At 37.6% G+C, this 23178-nt stretch overlaps 2 protein-coding genes and 1 long non-coding RNA gene across 5 annotated transcripts in view; 1 reads left to right on the top strand and 2 right to left on the bottom strand.

Moving 5' to 3' along the window:
• Positions 1 to 63: 63 nt before the first annotated feature.
• Positions 64 to 4525, bottom strand: LOC108271769 (uncharacterized). The gene is made up of 2 exons (XR_001813929.3): positions 4183 to 4525; positions 64 to 1009 (listed from the first exon to the last, which is right to left on the bottom strand). It is a non-coding gene; the product is annotated as an uncharacterized LOC108271769 (long non-coding RNA).
• Positions 4526 to 6671: 2146 nt separating this feature from the next.
• On the top strand, positions 6672 to 14418 carry eif6 (eukaryotic translation initiation factor 6). 3 transcript variants are annotated; one of them, NM_001201210.1, is given in 7 exon segments: positions 6672 to 6734; positions 8804 to 8953; positions 9078 to 9163; positions 12234 to 12409; positions 12709 to 12885; positions 13690 to 13871; positions 14074 to 14418. In NM_001201210.1, coding segments are annotated over 6 exon segments (738 nt in total). In that variant the 5' UTR covers positions 6672 to 6734; positions 8804 to 8846; the 3' UTR covers positions 14084 to 14418.
• A 534-nt stretch (positions 14419 to 14952) lies between these two features.
• Positions 14953 to 23178, bottom strand: part of esyt1b (extended synaptotagmin-like protein 1b) — a 112188-nt gene continuing 103962 nt past the window's right edge. Inside the window, exon 52 of the mRNA XM_017479506.3 lies at positions 14953 to 21562. Coding sequence (XP_017334995.1) covers positions 21538 to 21562 — 25 coding nt within the window. The 3' untranslated portion in view covers positions 14953 to 21537. The remainder of the gene's footprint in view (positions 21563 to 23178) is intronic.

The following is a 23178-nucleotide window of genomic DNA, read 5'->3' as shown; positions in this document are numbered from 1 at the left end:
TTGCTTTTATGAAATGTGATTTTTCTTGTTGTGTAATTACATCTGAATATGTAGTCCTTTGAGTCCTTTATAACTCACTTTATTGGTGAAAACTGTATTGGTTATCATATAGCAACTCTGCATGCAACAGTACAATTCAAGCCTAATATAAACTGGAACAAATAGCATGCATAATAGAAAAGTTAGAGACGATGACTAGCTTTTATATGTTATAGCCTTTGTGTTATAGCTATATGTTGTACCACTGACAAGTGGACAAGCTTTGTGTGTCCTAAACTTCTGAAGTTGCACTCTGAAACACATTAAAAACACTCAGTCACTTTAACAGGGACACCTCACACATTCATTAGCCAATTATGCAGATAATTCAATGGAGCAGGCAGGTAACTCAAATAAGCACTGTTTACAACCATGGTGGGCTGATAAACATCTCGGAATGCACAACACATTGAATCTTGAGGTGAATAAGGTACAACAGCAGAAGACCACATCAGGGTCCACTCTTGTCAGACAGGAATCTGAGGCTGCAGTGGGCACAGGCTCACTGAAATGGGTCAGTTGAAGATTGGAAAAACATCATCTGGTCACAAGTGTCCAGTTTCAGTGCTGTATTTTTGTTATACTGGTGAGGATTTAGTGGTTGTGTGCCACACTGACATCACAGGGCACCGTGGCCATGAGTTCAAGAAAAAAAAAATACAATGATCTTAAACATAAATGATAACAAGGACGCACGGTGTCTTAGTGGTTACTAAGCTGAAGTGATCACAGATCACATGTCCCTAGTACCAGTTTGTACACGATATCATGAAGCTCATGTCGTCTACCTTCTTGCTACCCATTTTACACTGGGGAAGTTCAGGTGCTGCTCCCAGTGAATCACTCCTATGTTCTGTATTAAGTTCCCATGTGATTGGGGCTTCATTTCCTTGGGAGGAAGGACACCTTTGATTCTTCTTACTTTGATTCCTCTGTTTGTCATCTGAGGAATTGGAACTTGTATCCATGACTGCAGAAGAAGAGATGTGAGCAATAGATTGTTTCATGGGGAGATCTGAACTTGAATGACATAAGATGATAAAGTACCCTCCACTGATATTGGCACCCTTGGTAAAAGGCTGTGAAAAATTGTCTTTTTGAGTGATATTTTGTTCAAAATATTTTTATATTTACTTAAAAAAAATTCACAAAAATACTCTGCTCTCATAGATACCAAACAATTGAAAACAAAACACAAAATATCTGTGTTAAATATAGGTGTGCAACAATTATTGGCACCCCATGAATTCATATGAGACAAAATATATTTGAAGTATATTCCCATTGATATTTTACATTTTTTAGTACACCTGGGTGACTAGGAACAGGAAATTGTTGAACCATGACTTCTTGTTTCACATGTGTATAAATATGAGGTAATACATAGGCCAAATTCCCTAAGTCATTCATGGGTAAGACCAAGGAATATAGCTCTGATGTGTGGCAAAACATTGCTGTTGTGCTTCACAAAATGGGAAGTTGTCTATAAGAAAATAGCACAAGCATTGAAAATGCCCATTTTCACCATCAGGGCAATAATTAAGAAGTGCCAGTCAACTGGAAATGTTATGAATCAACCTGAAATTGGACGTGTGTCTATACTGTCTCAACGCACTATGAAGAGGATGGTTCGAGTGGCCAAAAAATCTCCAAGGATCACAGCTGGAGAACTGCAGAAGCTAGTTGCGTCTAGAGGTCAGAAATTCTCCAAAATTACAATCCGAAGTCACCTACATCACCACAAGTTGTTTGGAAGGGTTTCAAGAAAAAAGCCTCTATTCTCATCAAAAAACAAACTCAAGTGTTTTCAGTTTGCCAGACACTACTGGAACTTCAAATGGGATTGGGTTCTATGGTCAGATGAATCTAAAATAGAGCTTTCTGGCAATAAAGGCAGAGGGCTTTTTTTTTCAAACACAGAGGTAGCCATATGGAAAACTACCCCATGCCCACGGTTAAATATGGTGGTAGATCTTTAATAATCTGGGGCTGTTTTTCTGCCAGAGGACCTGGGGCCTGTACCATGAAGCTGGTTTAGGTGACTAGCCAGGTAAGTTTCAGTTTAGTTTGTTCCAACCCTGGGTTTTAGGTACCATGAAGTGGCTCGGCTTTTACCGATGTTCAGCACCACAGAAAACTTGTGCTCCATGGCTAACCTGCTCTGGGGTAGGTTATGTTCTGCGTAAGAGAACTCAAACCCAACTTGGACCAATCAGCTGTGAGCAAAGTGACATATAAGTGATGCAACTAATTCAACTCCCCAGCGCAAACTGTAAGAAGAGCACTTCACAGAGAAATATTTAATTAAAATATTTTTACATTTATATTAAATGAAATTACATAAAATATGGTGGGGTTATAAGTTTTCAATCAACTGATTCTCAGTGTGAGCCTATAAAAGTAAACTTGCGCATTTACACAATCAGCAATGTTCCCGAACTTTGGCAGCAGCAACGGTGTTGCTTTTTGCGGTTAGTGTAGGTTTAAATTCCTCATATTTCCACAAAATAAGTTTTGCTTTTCAACCACGTGTATATGCTCGTGGACTAATCATGGCTTATGGATCAAAGTCTGAGTTGACAGAGTATGTTGATAACCAGCATCACTGTACCAATAAAGCCTGATTGGATTGGTTTTGAGTTTGTTCAACTAGCTTCATGGTACAGGCCCCTGGACATTTTGTTAGGATACATGGCATCATGGACTAACAAATATCAACACATATTACATGAAAACCTGACTGCCTCTGCCAGAAAGCTTAAAATGGGCCGTGGTTGGATCTTCCAGCAGGAAAATAATCCAAAACATACATCAAAATCAACACAAAATTGGTTTACTGACCACAAAATCAGTCCTGCCATGGCCACCCCAGTCCTCTAACTTGAAACCCATAGGAAACCTGTGCGGTGAACTGAAGAGGAGAGTCCACCAGCGTGGACCTCGAAATCTGGAGAGATTCTGTATGGAGTAATGGTCTCAGATCCCTTGCCAACCTCACCAGGCATTATAGGAGTAGACTCATAGCTGTTATATTGGCAAAGGGAGTTAGCACAAAGTATTGACTAAAAGGTGCCAATAATTGGTGCACACCTATATTTAACAAAGATTTTTTTTTGATAAACCTGTGTTTTGTTTGCAATTGTTTGATATCCATGAGAGCAGAGTATGTTCATAATTTTCTCTTAACAAAAGATCAAAAGGTTAAATAACAAAGACAATTTTTTCACAGCCTTCTTTGCTCATATTTATCAAGGGTGCCAATATTAGTGGAGGGCACTGTAAGTAGGATGGCAATATTAGTTCGAAAGAAGCATAAAAATGGAGCATCCTGGGCCTCCCTAGTTCACAGTGTCACCCCCTTATGGAGAAAGCTACTAATAAATATCAATCCAATGAGGCTCTGACTTTACAGTACATATTCATTTTTAATTTCCAAAAGATACTCTAGTCACAGGGCAAATTTCAGCTTCAATTAATGAAAATATCCAAACTTTGGTGGCTTGATTTTGTACCCATAACTACACATGTAACATACAAGACTTCCATATAAGCCTGTGTGTTGACTGCTGATAGGATACTGACGCTAGCTGATGTGTGCGCACACGCCCTTTTCAATCTCTCCGATTAGCTCGCCGTGTTTCCAGGCAGAAAATGTGTCGCTGCAGTGACGTTTGTTGAACAGGTGGTGTGCTAATGAAAGTCTACAAATAAATAAATAAATACATAAATATAATAATAATAATAATAATAATAATAATAATAATAATACACTGGCCTCACAGCGTACTTTTTAAACCTGATTGGTTGACACATCAGCATAGCACGTGGTTGCTATGCAGGGGTCGATTCAGCTATAGCATATCATAAGAAGAGATCATTCGGACAGTCTCCCCCCTGGGCGTACTGTTTTTCGCCTACTGTATATATACATACTTCTCCTGAATTTATGTTATGGTGTTTCTCGTTGTATTTCTCTGTCTTTAGTGTTACAAACTCATGCATTATATTCATACGCATATTATACCACCGATTAATAATATGAAATATAATATTAATAAACTATATTAACGTTTTAGCATTGTCCTAAAGCAAACTCTTTTGTAAACATTTCTTCAACATCATGGTTGATTAAAAAGAACATACCTTAGTCATAACAACAAAACAGGACCATATCCCATCATCCACAGCGGCCTGCGTAGGCAAGGTTGCCAGGCGTCAACATATCCAGCCAAGAGGTCACGGCAGGTCGGAGTTATGGTCGTGCCGAAAAATAGGGGGAGTATCGAACGGCTATTTCAATCTGCCGAGAGCGCTGTTGGTTACACCTAGTAACCTGCAAGTAAATTAAACTGCAGTGTTACAGGGATGACGTCTTTTTGTAGGCCAACCCGGAAGTTACAATCACCCTGGTTCCCTCGACAAAAATGGCTTTTGGATTAATGCAGAAAATTAGCTCTGTGACCAACAAAAGTTTATGATTCTTACACGTTTTGTTCTTCAAGATAATCTTCACAAATGAACACAACTTTTATGTATTTTGAATCCCAAATACAATCGGCAGAAGTAAAACGTTAAAATTAAGCTATAAACGAACTACACCACGAACTACAACGCTACACTTCCAATAGAATTTATAGAGCAAAATTATTATTTTTTTTAAATGCTACAATTGGAAAATAGTATAAACTGATAAATCTACACATTGGAAAGTTTGCAAGAGAACAAGTATAAACATGAGGGTGTAGTAGAGTTTTCCTGCTCGGTGTAATGACGTTTAATGTCCCAGACAACTTCTGTAGTCCCATTTAGCCACTAATTCAGCAACTGCTTTTTTCAAGACACGTAAAAGCTTAACAAAATCACAGGTGTGGCTGGAGGTAAACGATCAGCGAGAGTTGCCGCTTGCAGTCGGGGTAGCAGTTGAAAACAAAGCCGTCAAGTCGGACACTTACTGCTTCTCGTAGTGTTTGTTTTCTTTAAGTGGATTAGATGTAATATTTCTCAGATAAACAGATATCAGAATTTTACATGTAGCAACCAGAAACACTGAATACTTAACCTATTATACTGATTTACTTACACCGTAATACAGAGCCTGTATGTACAAAAATAAAGTTCAATATAAGCCTGTATTATTTAAAAACCAATAAAGTGTGGTCTGTATTTTTTAACAGTTTTATTTTGATAAACATGACTCAATATAACAGTAACATGACACCATAAGGTTTTTTACTGTTATAAAAATACGGATTTGTGAGCCTTAGCAGAATCGAAGGTGTCAGAATAAAGATGAAAAGCATGTCATCATTGTCGTCAGTGAATCTGGCCAATCGTGAAATAGCTGTGTCATCATTAGAGCTCATGTAGCTGCTCTGGAGAAACTGCGCTTGTTCTCGTATCACCATACTTTGATGTCATACATCACAGTAATGTGGTGTTGGCGACATCTCAAGTCGGACAAAAATTCTAACTGGTATGCACTGCTTCCAATCAGCCACCGATCAGGCTGCGGAACACTGCATGAAGTCGAACACAGCTATTACTGGTGTATTTTATGTAGTAGTATAATGTGAAAATGTCTTGAGCTTGTGTTAACCACAGACATTATCTCAGGCATTTAACCAAAACCTGCATATTTTTCATGTCTAAAGCCGGGTGCACACTGTGCAATTTTTAATAGTCCTTTGCAACCGTTGCTTGTCAGACTGTATGAACTTGATCCCCGCTGTAAGCCATGTCACACTGTAGGATCTCAGTTGTCATTAATGTCAGACTGTTCGATAGTCAAGATGCGAAAAACAGACGCACGCAAGAAGACTCGTGCGAGGTAGGAGAAGCCACACTACAGGACTGTGCCTCAAATTTACATTTACATTGATTCATTTAGCAGGAACATTTATCCAAAGCGACTTACAAATGAGAAAATACAAGAAAATCTTCTGACACCGGCAGAATTTAAACTGAGGAAAAGTTTTTAGCGCAATGACCATTAATTGGCTGTCGTGGAACATGTCAAGCTAGCAATCAAAGACTACCAGATTTTGGCCTAGGATTATAGGAATCTTTTAGGACTCTCAAAATTTGTCTCAGATGACCAAATCGTGGCCAAAATCGTACAGTGTGAACCCGGGTTATGTGAAATTATGTACACTTAAATCTGATTGATAAGTTCAGTTCCCAGCAAGAACCTCTTTCCACCTATAAGAGAAATCTTTCGACACCACCATTACTCCGACCTGCAGAGACTCATACTCGGAGGGTGACCAAGCCAGATTAATTGTCAATCAAATGTATTCAAAACAAATAAATAAAATGTAGTATAGATATATAACACTTATTGTCACAAATACAAAATACCTATGTATGATGAAAGGTTACCAATGGCTAAATAGTACATTCATGCTGTAACGTGCAGAGGTAATGTTGTAAATCGGCACAAGAGTTGGGCCTGAGAGCACAACATCTGGCGTGACCGCTAATGCATATTAAAATATATCGGTATGATAAATGTATGCAAACCCTTCCAACGGCAGACAAACCCGCTTTAGTTGTGGGGTCTACAAATCCCTTGAAATGGCGGACCTGGCAACATTGCGTGAAAACCCGGAATGTGATTACGTAAAGACGTTGTTGAGGAAGTGAACACGTGGGTAACGAGTGTTCACGCTTTTCAGGAAGGTTCTGATTACTCTGTGGTAAATATACTATTCTACGTTATTATTTTTTCTTATTCTTCTTATCTATAGGTTTCAGTAAGGTGGAAGTCTGTGTGTACGAATTATATTACAAGTGGTTTCAAGAAAACAGTCGGAAGAACTGCTAAATCCAAAAGTTCCGTGACTGACCGGATGGCAGGCTAACCAACTGAACTAGCAAAATGGCTGCTGTCTATATAGCAATGAATAGCAGCGTTTGTGAGGTACGGTGAGCTTGTGATTTATCGAGATCTAGAGTTTTCCGTTCTAAATCAGAAATTTGATTAAGACAAAATGAAAAACAGTTACTGTGACAATTTGCTCAGAAGCTAAAAAGTAAAACGGCAGGTTTCGAAGCGTTCCAGCGGAGACCTGCCTGCAGTGTTCAATCAGCACAGCGCTGTAAATCGAACACGGTTTCCTCTGCATTTGTTTTGTTCATGCGCTTACAAGCTATAGGTGAAATGAGAGTGAGTAAGAGTTAATCTATATGAAGGCAGATCGTCAATAAAATGGGAAATTTTCGGCATTACAAGTATTTGCGTTTACACAGGTAGGCCACTATCATCCATCCATCCATCCGAGCCTATCCCAGGGAGCATCGGGCACGAGGCGGGGTACACCCTGGACAGGGGCCCACTATTATTTATACTATTATTTGTTTTGTGTTCTGTGTTTTTACAAGCTTATTTTACAGTTCATGTCAGTCCAATTTACTTAAACTTTCTGTAGCCATGGACCCCTTTAACTGTACAATAAATTCTACAGTGCACTCAGTAAAGACTTATTGTATGAGCATAATGTAACTATGCAAATATAAAGCTTTATTTTTCAAATGTATGACATTAATCTGGCTTATTTATTGGGGACATTGGACTTTTTCAAATTTATCTTGGACAAAACAGACTAATTCTAAGACATGTATAGGCCTAGTTGGATTTGAGTAATTGAGGTTTGCATTAAACCCTTTCAATTTAAGTAACTAGTCAAACCAGTTAGTAAGAAAACAAAAAACCATAACCGCAGACTACCTGGCTTTGCCTTACACACCCCCTGTGGTGCCACAGGCTCCATTTTGCGAACCAGTGACTGTTGTTTTTTTTGTTTTTGTTTTTTCCCCCCACATCATTATATTCCTGGGACATACAGTAAATAAACTTTCAATCATAATTTATATTCAGGCAGTCATTTCTTTAGTCAGCTGATGGACAGCCCCTTGAAATGCTTTCTATAACCACCCATTCTTTATTATACTCTTCTAGGGGGAAAGGTGGTGGTATGGATCTACTAGCATGTTTTCTGGATCTCAACTTTCTTTTTCTTAGCTACAGAATGAAAGTGAAGCGCCCCAGTATACAAGGGTCTAGCTTTATTATTGTTTGGAAATGCAGCCTATTATGAAATGCTCATCTGTAGAAAATAATGTAGACATATTCTGCTTTAATTACTTGCCAAGTGCATTTGATACCACAAGGGTTACTTCTGTATTAACAAAATTAACAGTTCAGATGAACACAAATTATGGAAATGAAAAACACCAGCTTAAAATAAGAAATCTTATAAGATTGCTTTAGTCTAAATATATGTATGCAATGTACATCAGCTACAGAACATCATAATCTTAAGCAATAAGTACATGTTGCCATCACCCTTACTTTTGCTACTGCAGCCATTTATTTATGTGTTTAAAATAAGTGTTATATGTTGGTAGCCTTTGTAAGAAATATTTTGTTCTCTTGGTAAGACACTCTTGTTCTTCTGCAGAACACTCAGCATACTGGAAGCTTGGGATTTAGGTTTGAGTTTAGGATTTTTCAGGCCCCCTTCCTGGGAAGTTGACTAGCTGCTGTCTGAAGTGTTGTAATACACCCCCCCCCCCCCCCCCCCCCATATAAAGCTAGTGTCCTAGTAATATAGCATTAGTAGCAGTAGTGCCATAATATTGAGAACTACCACAGACCTTCATAGCATTAGGGTTGAGCTTCACTCTTACTATGCAGCTCTCAGGTTAGTCGTTATAAATGCAATTATAAGTTTGTACCTCACTTACCAACCACACTATTTCACAGTTTCTGGTCAGAGTGATCCTGTTATTGCCAGTTCTCTATCACAATGGCAGTCAGAGCATCCTTTGAGAAGAACAATGAAATTGGCTGCTTTGCAAAGCTCACCAACACATACTGCTTGGTGGCAGTAGGTGGCTCAGAAAACTTCTACAGGTAAGCTCTGCGTCAATCTGTAAGTGGCTGCATGTAATATAGGTAATTGTAACAACATAACCATTTTGTTGCTGCACATGAGTCTGTGTACAATTTGGAAGTAAATAGAGGTCGAACTTTGCAGTGTCTTTGAAGGTGAACTATCAGAAACAATCCCAGTGGTGCACGCGTCTATAGCAGGATGCCGGATCATCGGGAGGATGTGTGTAGGTAAGTTTGAAACTCATCACTGAGGGGAATTGCAGTATGGGCATTTTATGGGTACTATGGCCCCGGGACTGCAATTACCACATGCAGTTTTGCACTCGGGTCTCCTTTGAACAGTGGACTAGTTCATCGAACAGATTTCATATTAAACCATAATGAACTTTCCTTTACTTCCACACTATCTGTCGTTACCCAGATGAGGATGGGTTCCCTTCTGAGTCTGGGTCCTCTAAAGTTTTCTTCCTCTTAACATCTTAGGGAGTTTTTCCTAACCACCATCGCCACCGGCTTGCTCAATTGGGATAAATTCGCATATTTAAAATCTGTATCCTGTGTTTATATATTTCTGTAAAGCTGCTTTGAGACAATGACCATTGTAAAAAGCACTATACAAATAAAATTGAATTGAATATTTATTTGACGTCATATGCATGCCCAAAATAAGTGGAATATAAAAACTGCCACAACATAAACATATCAAAACGCTTGGCCCAAATGACGAGAATTGCGTTATGGGTGTTTTGACTGCCATAAAGCCTATTATATTAAAAACACAAGTTAAATACGATCATTAAGGCTACCTATATGTCTCATTAGTTATGCTTCAACAAAGATGTACACACGTAGCTTCCCCTAATGACTGGCATGTGCAGCTGCATGTCTTTGTTGACTTTTGCACGGACAAGCACCACTCACGTTTCATTCAGAAAATGTAAATTCTAGTTGTTATTATTATTATTAGTGGTGCTTGCGTAGCAAAGCATCATTATCACACATACTTAATAATGATGTTTTGCAAGCACCACTAATGTTATCTAACATTTTTTTATTATTATTATTTGTGACGCTTGCTGTACAAAGCATCACTATTATAATTATCATACAATGCATACCCCTAAAAATGTGCGGCCCTATTGGGAGAGGTGTACTTTTTGCGCATGTATCTGAAAACACACGTTGTTGGCAAATAGAGAATGAATGGAGAATAAAATACAGGTATCACAGCTCAAGCGTCGTTCAGCTGCCATGCTCATATCACATCCTCAATTAGTTATGCTTCAACAAATGTGTACACACATGTAGCTCCCCCTACTGATCAGCATGTGCAGCTGCATGTAGTGTTGAATTTTACCCAGGCAAGCATTACTCACGGATTCTTCAGAAAATGTCAATTTGAGCTTTTAAACTACATGCACCAAACTCACCACAGACGTTGAGTCTGTCCTTACTTAGTGTGCTGTGCTTTTCTAACTGATCAGAATTATGGTTTTTCTGTAGCGGTTAATCAAACATCCCAAAAACTTCCATATGCTTACCTTGACGGAATGTTCAAGATTTCAAACTTCAACTGTCAAAACTCACTCACACTGTCACACACTCCCCTCATCCATCTCTCTATTAATCTACACTCACTCACAATGTCACACTCTCTCATGCTCTCTCTCTCTCTCTCTCTCTCTCTCTCTCTCTCTCATATTCTTTCTATCAATCTACCTGTATCATACCCACTAATTCTTTCTATTAATAACACTCTTCATTTATCTGTCTTTGAAAAAGTTTCAAACTTTCAGACTGGCTTCATCAAGCCAACGTCAAAGTTTATTGACGAGCTTTACCTATCTAGTTTATATTGTTCAATGTCCTGTCATTTTTATTAGCTAGGTTTAGCAGTAGTATTTCTAACTAGTTAATGTTATCCAAATAGTATAATGTCTCTATTCAAACAGCTGTTCAAATTGTAAGTATTTCTAATACACTTTAGTTCAATCAAATTTGTTTAGATCATAATTCAAGAGTGTTCCATCTCTTCCGCAAAGGGGTAGTGTGGGTGCAGGTTTTCAATCAAGCAGGAGCCACACCTGATTCCACCTGTTTAATCAGTTAATCTTGGCTTTCAGTGGACTTGGGTGTGGCTTCTGCTTGATTTAGAATGAAAACCTGCACCCATGCTGGCCTTTTCCAGATAAGATTGGACACCCCTGTCATACATGCTGCAACCAGTTATGTCTTGTGTTGTTCGGGGATGTTACAGGTCTGTGACCAGATTGCCTGCTTCTCGCATTTTGACCTCATAATCAACTTGAGGGTAAAACATAGAAGTATCACAATTATAAATACACATGTATTTGATTTTCCCCAGTGAAAATCACCACCTGCCTCAGAATTTACTTCTTGGGTGATTTACTGTGTCACAATTACTATTAAAAAGTCATGTGTTAGTTCAGGGCATACTGTATTCTAATTCTTTAAGGAACTATTAAATTATTTATCAAATTCAATATCAAAATCATAAGTTTTTAACATCCTCTGAATTCAATAGCGACAAACTTTTCACAGCAGTGGAATATAAAATAAACAAGACAATAGTACAATAAATAAGACAGTAAACAATCTGGTTTAAATGGATTTGGTTTTGACCCCAAAAAGATTATGTAAGCTTAATTACATTTTATACCACAGCCCTTTTGAATTCCTTAATCTGGCTGGTCAGGTGCTATTAATTATCTATAACAGCAGCTCTGACAGTCGTGCTGGCTGCGAGGTAAATCAAGTTTATATGAATGTGCTCATTTTAATACATTATCATTTCTGTAGTAATCACTACAGGATGGTGAGGGGATGATTATTTATAACTGCTATAACAAGTGATAACAGGAACTAACTTGTCATAGATGTTCAAAATGTAACTATAGAGTACATCGTGTTCATTAATGGGGGGGGGGTAATTTGCACATTACTGTGGCATAAGCTGAATAATGCATAGGGACATGTTATGAAAATAATACACTTGTCATCACAGCACTCTCAAACTTTATTCCTTACTTATTACAATCATTATAACTTCCAAAAATGTGTGCATTTCAAATTGATGCATTGAGATTATACTTGTGGTGATGTTTGATTTTGGATAACTCCACTATCAATGTGTGGAGTTTTATTGAGAAGCACAAATTCTGTTAAAATGAACCATTTAGTGGAAAACTCAAATCCACGTGCTTATAACTGCATTCACCTTTATTTGTGTAGAGAACTGGTCCTGATTTCTGGAAAAAATCTTCCCTTTACTTCCAAGGAAACCGTCACGGACTTCTTGTGCCCAACAACACAACAGATCAAGAGCTGCAGCACATGAGGAACTGCTTGCCAGATGCTGTGCGCATTCAGAGAGTGGAGGAGCGACTGTCTGCACTTGGAAATGTCATTGCTTGCAACGACTATGTGGCTCTAGTTCACCCCGATCTTGACAGGGTCAGAATTATTTTTTGCTCAAAGACTAAAAATGAACCAATACCTATTGTCCAGAGTTTGTGTATAAAAACATCTAAAAGATTTTAGTTTTCAGTATACTATGTAAAGATGTGAATGCCTGTCACAAGTAAATAAATGTGCTATGTTGCCTACGTATGTACTGTATAGAACACAGTGGCAGTAGCAGAATTTAAATTGGATTTTAATTTAAATAATCGGCAGCAGTTGTAGGTATTTCATAAAAGATGGTGTGCTGTGACATAATTTCAAGTGTGATTAACGGCTACTGTGCTGCACAGGAAACAGAAGAGATTCTGGCTGACAATCTTAAAGTGGAGGTGTTCAGGCAGACGGTGGCTGAGCAGGTGCTTGTGGGTAGTTACTGTGCCTTCAGTAACCAGGGAGGCCTTGTGCACCCCAAAACATCTATTGAAGACCAAGATGAGCTCTCATCACTCCTACAAGTGCCTTTAGTCGTGAGTGAATGTTCTCAAACTCGCATATTAATCTCATATTAATACACTGTGGTTTTTTGTTACATTGTTCTTAATGAATAGTCACATTTAATTGAGATTAATTATGCAGTTATAGTGTGAGAATATTGGCTCTAAAATGCTCAGTTTGTAAAAACTGTTTTAATATAATCCTTTTTAAATGCTTATCTCAGCTGTTTTTTTTATTATCTATTTATTTTACTTAAAGTGCACCTATTATTATAGTTTTTCAAATATTACCTTTCATGTAGTGTGTGTTATATAGCTGTTTTTGAATGTAAAAACATCTGCAAAGTTAAAAAAAATCAGAGCGCATGACAAACTGGGTTACTGACTCCCAGAAGAAGGAACAGCTGAAATGAGTCGTTAGTAATTCCAGACTTACTTCCTCTGGTCTTCATCGGCTGCTGGCAAACAGACTGAGCTGAAATTGGATATGTTAATGAGCGTTTCCTTTTCGATACACGCTGACCGCAGTAGACCAATCGCAACAGACTGGTCCATCTGACCAATCAGAGCAGAGTATTCTCACCGAAAGGAGGTGTTTAGAATGAATCCTTTAGAACAGATCGTTGAACAAGTTGTTTGTGAAACTGGGGGAAAGGGTAATTCTGCTATTTAAATTATGTACGTATTAAAGTGTTTTGTGACCTTGGATGCATGTAAATATATTGTACGAGTCCTTTAAAACAAAATTAGGCACGTTTCAAAACCATAATAGGTGCACTTAAATGGTATTGTGATGCAGTGCTTAATGCAGTGCAAGTAATTGGGCTCTTGTTTTAGGCCGGTACTGTAAACCGAGGCAGTGAGGTGATCGCTGCTGGCATGGTGGTGAATGACTGGTGTGCCTTCTGTGGTTTGGATACAACAAGCACAGAGCTGTCAGTCATTGAGAGTGTGTTCAGGCTGAGTGAGACTCAACCGAGCACCATAGCCACCAGCATGAGGGACTCGCTTATTGACAGGTACAGTAGCTTTAGTGATTTACATAACTTTTTATTCTTATTTCTTTGTCCAAAAAAAACCCCACTGATAAATAGTTAAGAACACAAACGACATGAATTTCAGCATTTCGGACAGAGTACACAACTTTGTCTATGGGGAAAAGCAATGTTTGTGAAGATGTGTGTTCAGTGCTAACGGGAATGTTTTCATTTTGTGTTCCAGCCTCACATAAATTCTGCATGGATGTAAAACATGTTTTGGAAATGGGTTGAATACCAGACCAGGATATGGACATCACCATGAAGTGCAACATTTATCTCTTCCTGGACACAACTATAGAGATACACATACACTTTGTATTGTTTTGTAGTGTATAAAGTGATGTAAATCTAAATTTAAGTAAGTAAAATGACATTGATAAATCCAGTTTCCAACATTTTCATTGGTAAAGCTGCAGAACAAAATGAGGGGGGGCTTACCATGTAAAATATTCATTGAGTAAAGAATTTTATTGTCTCTTATTGTGTCAATGTAGTGCAGTACCATTAAAACTTTGGTTAATACTCATGCTGATGTTTGGAGAATTTCTGCTTAACCTCATCGTTTCCTTGCGTCATTGCAAACCAATAATTTTAATAAATTAGTCTGTTTTACTGGAGAAAAAAAGTAATATGTTAACCAATTATGTCATGATCAGCAACAATATAATATTCATGTATCAAATTCAGTTTTATATCATTCCTATCAGCACTTTACCACTGAAAAAAATAAAATTTATGCATCAGATGATCGTATATATATATATATATATATATATATATATATATATATATATATATATATATATATATATATTATAATGCATTTGCCACTAGGTTCTACTTGTATTGAATTTTCTCTATTTTTCAGTGTTGATTAAAGTGTCAGTATGCCTTTTTTTTTAATGCAGCACTGCACTTATTTGGGACTAAATGTTGTAATTATGTATTGTAATCTAATATTCTATACCCATGTGATCATTTTTGCTATAGCTGGTTAAAATGTTAGTTCACAAAAGCAAGATTTTTGTAATGACTTCATTCAAATCTCAGTGAGCCCATGTGGTGGATAAGTGTGCACTTTATTGCCATTTTAATGTGGTGATTGCAAGCACAGAGTAAATACTGAACAATGCATAGCTGTGAGAAATGCAGTCTATTAGTAACTGTTTGAAGTGCTTCATTCTTTGGTATTTTGCTTTTTCATGTACATCTATGCAGCAGTTACATTCAAGCAAGTTTTGCATCATAGAATAAAAACAAACAGGGAGTAGGTAAAACAAAATGTATACCTCCTAATTAATGCAATATTCACAAATAATCTTATAAGAGTTCTCTTTAAAACCTCTTCACAAAAGAGCTGAGAGGAACTTGTGCAGCCAACTACACCAGTGTATCCACGCCTTTTTTATCATTTGCCAGCATCTTAAAGAAAATGTATTTTATGCCAGAACGTGACCTTTTTATTTGTGTAGTATGAAATTGGCATGTTCAATAGCATACTTTACAATACCCATTTAAAGCTTTTTGACTTGGATGTAGTCCAGAGGGCCTGTTTTTAGTGCTAAAATGTTTTGATTAATATTGGGATTAGCATTCCCCTTTCTTTAAAGAGTTTCTCCTAAATCATAAAGTTAGAGTTACTCTTGGCCCAAAGATTCTTTGTGAATATGCCCCTGATCTATTGCTATGAAACTGAACGATTTTAACATCAGTAAGAGCATCATATACAACAATACATACAAAATACACATTTTGATGGGTCCCACCTGACCAATGTTAAAATCTCCATCTCCATATCTCCCGTTATAAACTCACTCAAATATAATAAGCAAAATATTAAAATGCAAAAAGATATATGCAGTTTGTACCACGTAATTGTAAGGCCATTCATGGTTGAGTGCAAGCATTAAAAGGCCTAAACACACCAAGTTCGTTTTTCTTGATTTTTGCATTTTTATATTGAGAACTGAATTCTCAAAAATGTTTCCTCATCCACTGTAAATAATATCAATTTGGTACAGTCAGGCCCCCCACATGATCTTACCACTATGGTGTTTTGGGGAAACAACCCCAAAATTTGGAAGTGCAGCCTATATATGTGGTAAATCTAATTGATTTAATGTGCAATAATGGCCTTAATAGTAGTCAGACAACTCTTGGAACATCTATTTGAAGTACTCTATAAGTTTTCAGTTTTAATTTGCCTCTCACCACTCAGTTTTGCTTATCAACTACACTGACCGTCCACTTATTAGGACACCTGTACACCTGCACATTCATGCAGTTATCCAATCAACCAATCATGTGGCAGCACCAGAATGCATAAAGTCATGCAGATGCACGTCAAGAGCTTTAGTTAATGTTCACACCAAACATCAAAAGTGTGATCTCTGTGACTTTAACTATGGCGTGCTTGCTGGTGCCAGATGGGCTGGTTTCAGTATTTCAGAAATTGCTGATCTGGGATTTTCACCCACAACATGATGATCAGAGGAGAAGGACCAGACCGGTCTGAGCTGACAGGAAGTCTATAGTAACTCAAATAATCACTCGACAACCGTGGTGAGTGGAAAAGCATCTCAGATGGCACAACACATCAACCTTTGAGGTGGCTGGGCTACAAGAGCAGAAGATCACATCAGCTTCCACTCCTGTCAAACAAAACAAGACTCTGAGGCTATCATAGGCACAGACTCACCCAGCCTGGACAGATGAAGACTGGAAACATTTTCCAGCTTCTAGTGTGTGATGTGAACATTAACTGAGTCCAGCCTGATCGAGACGGTACGAGGCAGATCACCCACCACGAAGATCGTCTCTGGACCTCTTCCCACATACAGACGTGGAGCAGAAAAGTTCAGTAGACTTCTAGCATTAAATGATTGGTTAGTCTCTTGGTGTAATGAGCAGAATCTGGTGTTTGTCAATAACTGGAATCTGTTCTGGGAGCGTCCTAGGTTGTTTCGTCCTGATGGACTGCACCCCGGCAGCCTTGGAGCGGAACTGCTTTCAGACAACATTTCCAAGGCGCTACACTCCAAGTGACTGCCTACCTACCGTAAGCACATCTTCCAATAATAACAACATTCAGTATAATCAATGTTCAATTAAAAATCCGGCAAAGGTAATACATACTATAGAGACTGTGTCTGTTCCCAGAGCTATACAAATATATAGAAAATCTCGGAAAGTCTATCTTCGTAACCTAATTAACATAATATTAAATCATATTGAATGCACAAGCCAGCACTTTTGATCTGAGGCTAGGACTATTAAACATTAGATCTCTTGCGTCTAAGGCTCTTATTGTTAACGACATCATTACTGATCAGGAATGTAATTTAATGTGTTTAACAGAAACTTGGATTAAACCAAACGAGTACATAGCATTAAATGAAGCCAGTCCTCCTGGATACAGTTATGTACATCAGCCTCGTTCAACTGGTAGAGGAGGTGTTGGACTCATCCATAGTAAAAATCTAGTCGTCACACAAAAACCTAAGCATAAATTTAATTCTTTTGAAATTCTTTATACCAATATAAGTTATGTAGCCACAAAAAATAAGTCAATTCCTCTAATTATTATTTACAGACCCCCAGGGCCATATACTGAATTTCTTAGTGAATTTGCAGACTTTGTCTCAAACCTGGTTGTGTCTGTAGTTAAAGCATTAATCGTCGGAGACTTTAATATTCATTTTGATACCCTGGAAGACCCTCTAAGATTAGCGGTTGTGTCCATCTTAGATTCAGTAGGGATTAATCAGAACGTAATCGGGCCTATTCATAATGGTGGTCACACTCTTGACCTCATAATAACATACGGACTAAGTATAGAAAATATTATCATTTTTCCGCAGTCTGAAGTTGTCTCAGACCATTATCTTATCTCGTTCATAATACGTATTGATCATAATATTTCCACCTCGCCTCGCTACCGCATAAAACGTACCTACACATCAGCTACTGCACCGAGCTTCATAAATAATCTCGCAGAAACATCAATTAGATTTGGATCACCGTCAGATCACACAGAACTCGATCAGGCGACTGAAAGTTTGGAATCAACACTCCGCTACACGCTAGATAGAGTGGCTCCACTCAAAAGGAAAATAATTAGAGAAAAAAAATTAGCACCCTGGTATAACGATCAAACGCGAACCTTAAAACAGACAACTCGACAATTAGAACGTAAATGGCGTCAAACCAAACTGGTGATATTTCAAACAGCATGGAAGGAGAGCCTACTGAAATATAGGAAATCTCTTGGCGATGCTAGAAAAATCTATTTCTCCACCTTAATAGGAGACAACAAAAACAATTCTAGATTCCTTTTCAACACAGTAGCAAAATTAACTAGGAATAAAACCACTACAGAGAGAAACACTCAATCATTACATAGCAGTGAAGATTTCATGAAATTTTTCATTGATAAGGTTGAAAATATTAGACGTGAAATACAGGCCATTAAATTAAAACCGGACAGTACTGTAACAAACCCATTACATGACAATGTAGCAATATCAGATCAATGTTTAGAGTGTTTTGCTCCGCTTAGAGAGACCGAACTAGCTACATTAATCTCTTCAGCCAATTCATCAACTTGCATACTAGATCCCGTACCTACATGTTTGTTTAAACAGATTGGTCCAGGAGTAATTGAACCACTTCTAAATATAATCAATTCTTCCCTAAGCACTGGCTATGTACCTAAATCACTTAAATTAGCAGTTATTAAACCCTTGATTAAAAAACCTGATCTTGACCCGTCTCAATTGTCCAACTATAGACCAATATCAAATCTCCCCTTCATCTCTAAGATTTTAGAAAAGGTTGTAGCAAAGCAGTTATGCTATGTATCAGTCAGGATTTAGACCTCATCATAGCACAGAGACAGCGTTAGTTAAAGTAGTAAATGACCTTCTACTGACTTACGATCAGGGTTGTGTCTCGCTGCTTGTGTTACTCGACCTTAGTGCAGCTTTTGATACTATAGATCACACTATTCTACTTGATAGATTAGAAAATGTTGTTGGTATTAAGGGAACAGTCCTCTCCTGGCTCAGGTCTTATCTGACCAATCGTTATCAGTTCGTAGATGTAAATGGTGAATTCTCCATGCGTACTGAGGTTACTTTTGGAGTACTTCTGGAGCCAGAGGACAGACAGAAGCTTAGTAAAGTTGAGGATTGTGTAAAGGACATTAGACATTGGATGTTAATTAAGTTCCTTCTACTTAATTCTGATAAAACTGAAATACTTTTATTAGGCCCACGTGTAGCTAGAAGTAATCTTTCTGATCACATGGTTACTCTGGATGGTCTTTCTGTTTCATCATGTACAGCAGTTAAAGACCTTGGAGTGATTATTGACTCCAGCCTATCATTTGATGCTCATGTAGATAATATTACTAGGATAGCCTTCTTTCATCTCAGAAATATTTCTAAAATAAGAACATATTGTCACTACATGATGCGGAAATACTAGTTCATGCATTCGTCACCTCTAGATTAGATTACTGTAATGCCATACTGTCTGGATGTTCCAGTAGGAATATAAATAAGCTCCAGTTAGTCCAGAATGCAGCTGCTAGAGTCCTAACTAGAACTAGAAGATACGACCATATCACACCGATATTATCAATACTGCATTGGCTCCCAGTAAAATCTCGCATTAATCTCGCAAATACTTTTATTAACCTATAAAGCACTAAATGGTCTCGTGCCACAATATCTAAGCAACCTTTTGGTTTTATTTGATCCGCCACGCCTACTTAGGTCAAAAGATGCAGGCTATTTAACGGTACCTCGAATAGTGAAGGCTACAGCAGGGGGAAGAGCTTTCTCTTATAGAGCCCCACAGTTATGGAACAGTCTTCCTATTAGTGTTCGGGACTCAGACACAGTCTCAGTGTTTAAGTCTAAGCTTAAAACGTATTTGTTTACTCAAGCCTACCCTGACTAGATTCTGTTCTACTACTTCGCAGTCATAATTATCTTTTTTCTCCCTCTCTCCTTTCGCCGAGCCCCACACGAATTTATGGAGATACTAGAGATCCAGATCCTTTCTGCCTCTGGATGGAGCTCAAATCTTCTTTAATTCCAGACTGCTGGGACTACGGCTGCTCCTAATGCCATACAGACTTCATATAAATCCATAATGAACTTTTTCACACTAACTGTTGTTACCCAGATGAGGATGGGTTCCCTTCTGAGTCGGGTTCCTCTCAAGGTTTCTTCCTCTTAAAACATCTTAGGGAGTTTTTCCTTGCCACCGTCGCCACTCAGTGGCTTGCTCAGTTGGGATAAATTCGCACCTTTAATATCTGTATACCATGTTGATATTTCTGTAAAGCTGCTTTGAGACAATGTCTATTGTAAAAAGCGCTATACAAATAAAATTGAATTGAATTGAATTGAATTGAACTGAAGCTTTTGACCTGTATCTGCATTATTTTATGCATTCTGCCAAATGATTGGCTGATTAGATACCTGCATAAATGACCATGTGTAAAGGTGTTCCTAATAAAGTGGATTGTGAGTGCATATTGCACGAGTTGGCATATGCAGCACAAGGGGTATAGTGGAGACATCTGAACACCCCTGCACTTCGCAATAAACACAAAGCAATTTCCTTAGCAATTTGTAGAATCAATTTAAACTGTTTTAATATAACTTTGCAAACTAGCTAAATAGATAGTGATACCCATCTTGTTAACATCTGGCAGAATTAAATAACGCTGTCTGCTATGTAACGGTGGAGTAGGTGATCACAAAAAAAAACCCAATTAGAACACAATTATACACTTATAACCGTTCTGTCCAAACTTCCGAATTTCAGAATGAATTTTACTTGGCTAGTAAAATACTGAAGTGGGCAGGAGGAAGTCAATTAGAGGTTGTCAACAACTGTATAAAAACAGTAACTGTATTGTAATGTAGCCCTGGTATTGGTCAGACTTACAATGTCATATTATTATAATGGAGGCCAATGAAAATGCTTTTTTAAACTACTTAATTTATCTGCAAACATTTACAGAAGTGTGTGCAGAAGTTTACATGGGTGTTTGTCAACTTATTATTTTTTATTTAATTTTGCTTAACAGCGAAAAAAAATTGAAAACTCCATAAGCTTTTGGCAGTAAAACTCATTATTATAGTAGCGTAATTAAATACATTTGTATACACACAAGAAGTTTGTAGATCAAAGTAAAAGAGGCTAGCATGGTTTAAACTTGAAATTAGAAAAATGCTCAGTGTAAGAATAACAAAGTGACATTAACATCTGAAACATTCATCATTGCATAATCAAACACAATCATTATGTCAATTTGCATCGTTGGCCAATTGCATAATTAGATAGTGGCAATTATAAAATCAATGTAGATATATTACATTTCCTGGAATACCACTTATGTCTCGCCAATAAACTTCAATAAACTTTAACAAAGCTCTATCCATAAGTAATATTGATTCCATCATCGATTTTTCAATTTCAGTAAACCTAGTGCCCTAAAGATATCAGCTGCAGTAAAAGAAAAGGGGAGATGGAAAATTATGTTTCAGCAAGGCATCTGTGGAGACAGTTGAATTGATGACCGGGTATTGCCACTTTGAGAAAAGGTCTCAAACTTCACACACTCCAGCTAGTTGTGATCTTTTAAGTCAAACCTTACATTGAGAGAATGGAGAAATTTGTTAAGCCAAGCAACAGTTACAGGGTTGCAATACAAGTCAGAGATTGTAGTGCACATTTAACCTGTTCTACACACAATTATCTAAAAAAAATTAATACCTTGTTATTACACATTCACAATCAACATAGTATAATAAAACAGAAGATTAATTTACTATGAACTATATAGTAATGTTGGCTTACAAACTGCTACTTGTAAATTAGGTAGTTAACTAGATAAAGCACAAGCTAATTAACATTAGCTAACTGCAAAAAAAAAAAATGAGTAAAAAGAGTGAATGAGTAAAAAGTAATGAAGGTTGGGCAGTTACACACAGGTGGAGACAATGTTCACATAAAACAGAGAAACTGAAAAATCACAGTGTATTTTTGAGATATTAAGTGTTCCTTTGCTAACATTTGTGGGCAAATCACAAGACGTGTTAATACCTGGTTTAGGGCCCTATGGTAATGAGGCATATACATATTTAAGCAATGAGAAGGGATTCAGCTATAACACAATCATATGCAGAATTTCAAGATTTGGTGGAGATAATATGGCATTGCAACAACGGCATCGCCAGAGCAAAGTTGGTTTACTTCCTTTTGTAACCTGAGGGCGGTGACGTGTGTAACCTATAAAAAGCTGCTGCTAACTCGCATACGCTGGTATACTCATCATTTTCCCATTTTCATCTTGTTGAGGAGTGGAAGAAGAAGATTCAGCACTATGAATAGCTTAATATATAAAAGACCTGACATATTTGCAAAGTGTAGGACGTGCTTGCAACCGTAAGTTGTATTGCTAACACCATTTCAATGGGAACTAATTCAGTAGGAACAGAGATCATACAGGCATCACTGCAAGCTAAGAGACCTATAGTAATAGGGCTTGGAAAAATCATTGGGTCACCTGCCACTTGTGATTGGGCAGGTCTTTGGAGCACAAGTTCAGGAGGCACTGGATGATCAACTCTCCTAGCACAAACTAAACATATGCAGTGCTATCAGGGGGAGTCCTTAGCATGATCACATTATTTCTGAAGGAGTTATGCAGAATGCAGCACATGCCAAATTAGGACTGTTGCAGTGGACCAGAGTGCAAAGGTGGGTTCAGTCAGGACAAAGACTGACCAAACCACCAAAGTATGATTCACCATAAATGTTCTGGTGGTGCCAGGTTTAAAAATACACAACTGATGGTGAGCTTTTTAAAGTCCTACAAAATGTTTCATTACATTGTAGTAAAATGTAGAATAAACTTAGGATACTATATTTAGTGTAGTATATTTTAGTCATCTAGGTTCTTTTATTTAAAAAATGCCATTTCTAAATCTTTCCAGATTTCTTAAGCAAGTCTGGAAATGGCAACATAAATTACAATCCAGTGCCTACCATAAGCACTGATAGAATAATAACAATTTCAAAATACAGTTTGTATTGTCGGCAGCTACAATTAAAGCACATGTAAAGGGGTTAAGAAAGGTTAATGTACAAAATTGTACAATGTCTCTATACTTTTGATAGGTGCTGTTTTTATGGGTTATTCGAACTGTGATGTCAGTGCCAGACATTAAACTCCAGTTCACAGAATGCATCGTGGCCTACAAAC

Source organism: Ictalurus punctatus, chromosome 11 (genome assembly GCF_001660625.3).
Source record: "Ictalurus punctatus breed USDA103 chromosome 11, Coco_2.0, whole genome shotgun sequence".
Taxonomy (NCBI): Eukaryota; Metazoa; Chordata; class Actinopteri; order Siluriformes; family Ictaluridae; genus Ictalurus; species Ictalurus punctatus.
The sequence above is the reverse complement of the archived record's forward strand: the minus strand, read 5'-3'. Positions and strand labels throughout refer to the sequence as shown.

Excerpts from the sequence above, each read along its gene's own strand:
- eif6 (XM_017479081.3), top strand. The coding sequence starts at position 11,091 with ATGAAAACCTGCACCCATGCTGGCCTTTTCCAGATAAGATTGGACACC. Across the intron at positions 12,410-12,708 it reads TTCACCCCGATCTTGACAGG|GAAACAGAAGAGATTCTGGC; the intron begins GTCAGAATTATT and ends TGTGCTGCACAG. Across the intron at positions 12,886-13,689 it reads TCCTACAAGTGCCTTTAGTC|GCCGGTACTGTAAACCGAGG; the intron begins GTGAGTGAATGT and ends CTCTTGTTTTAG.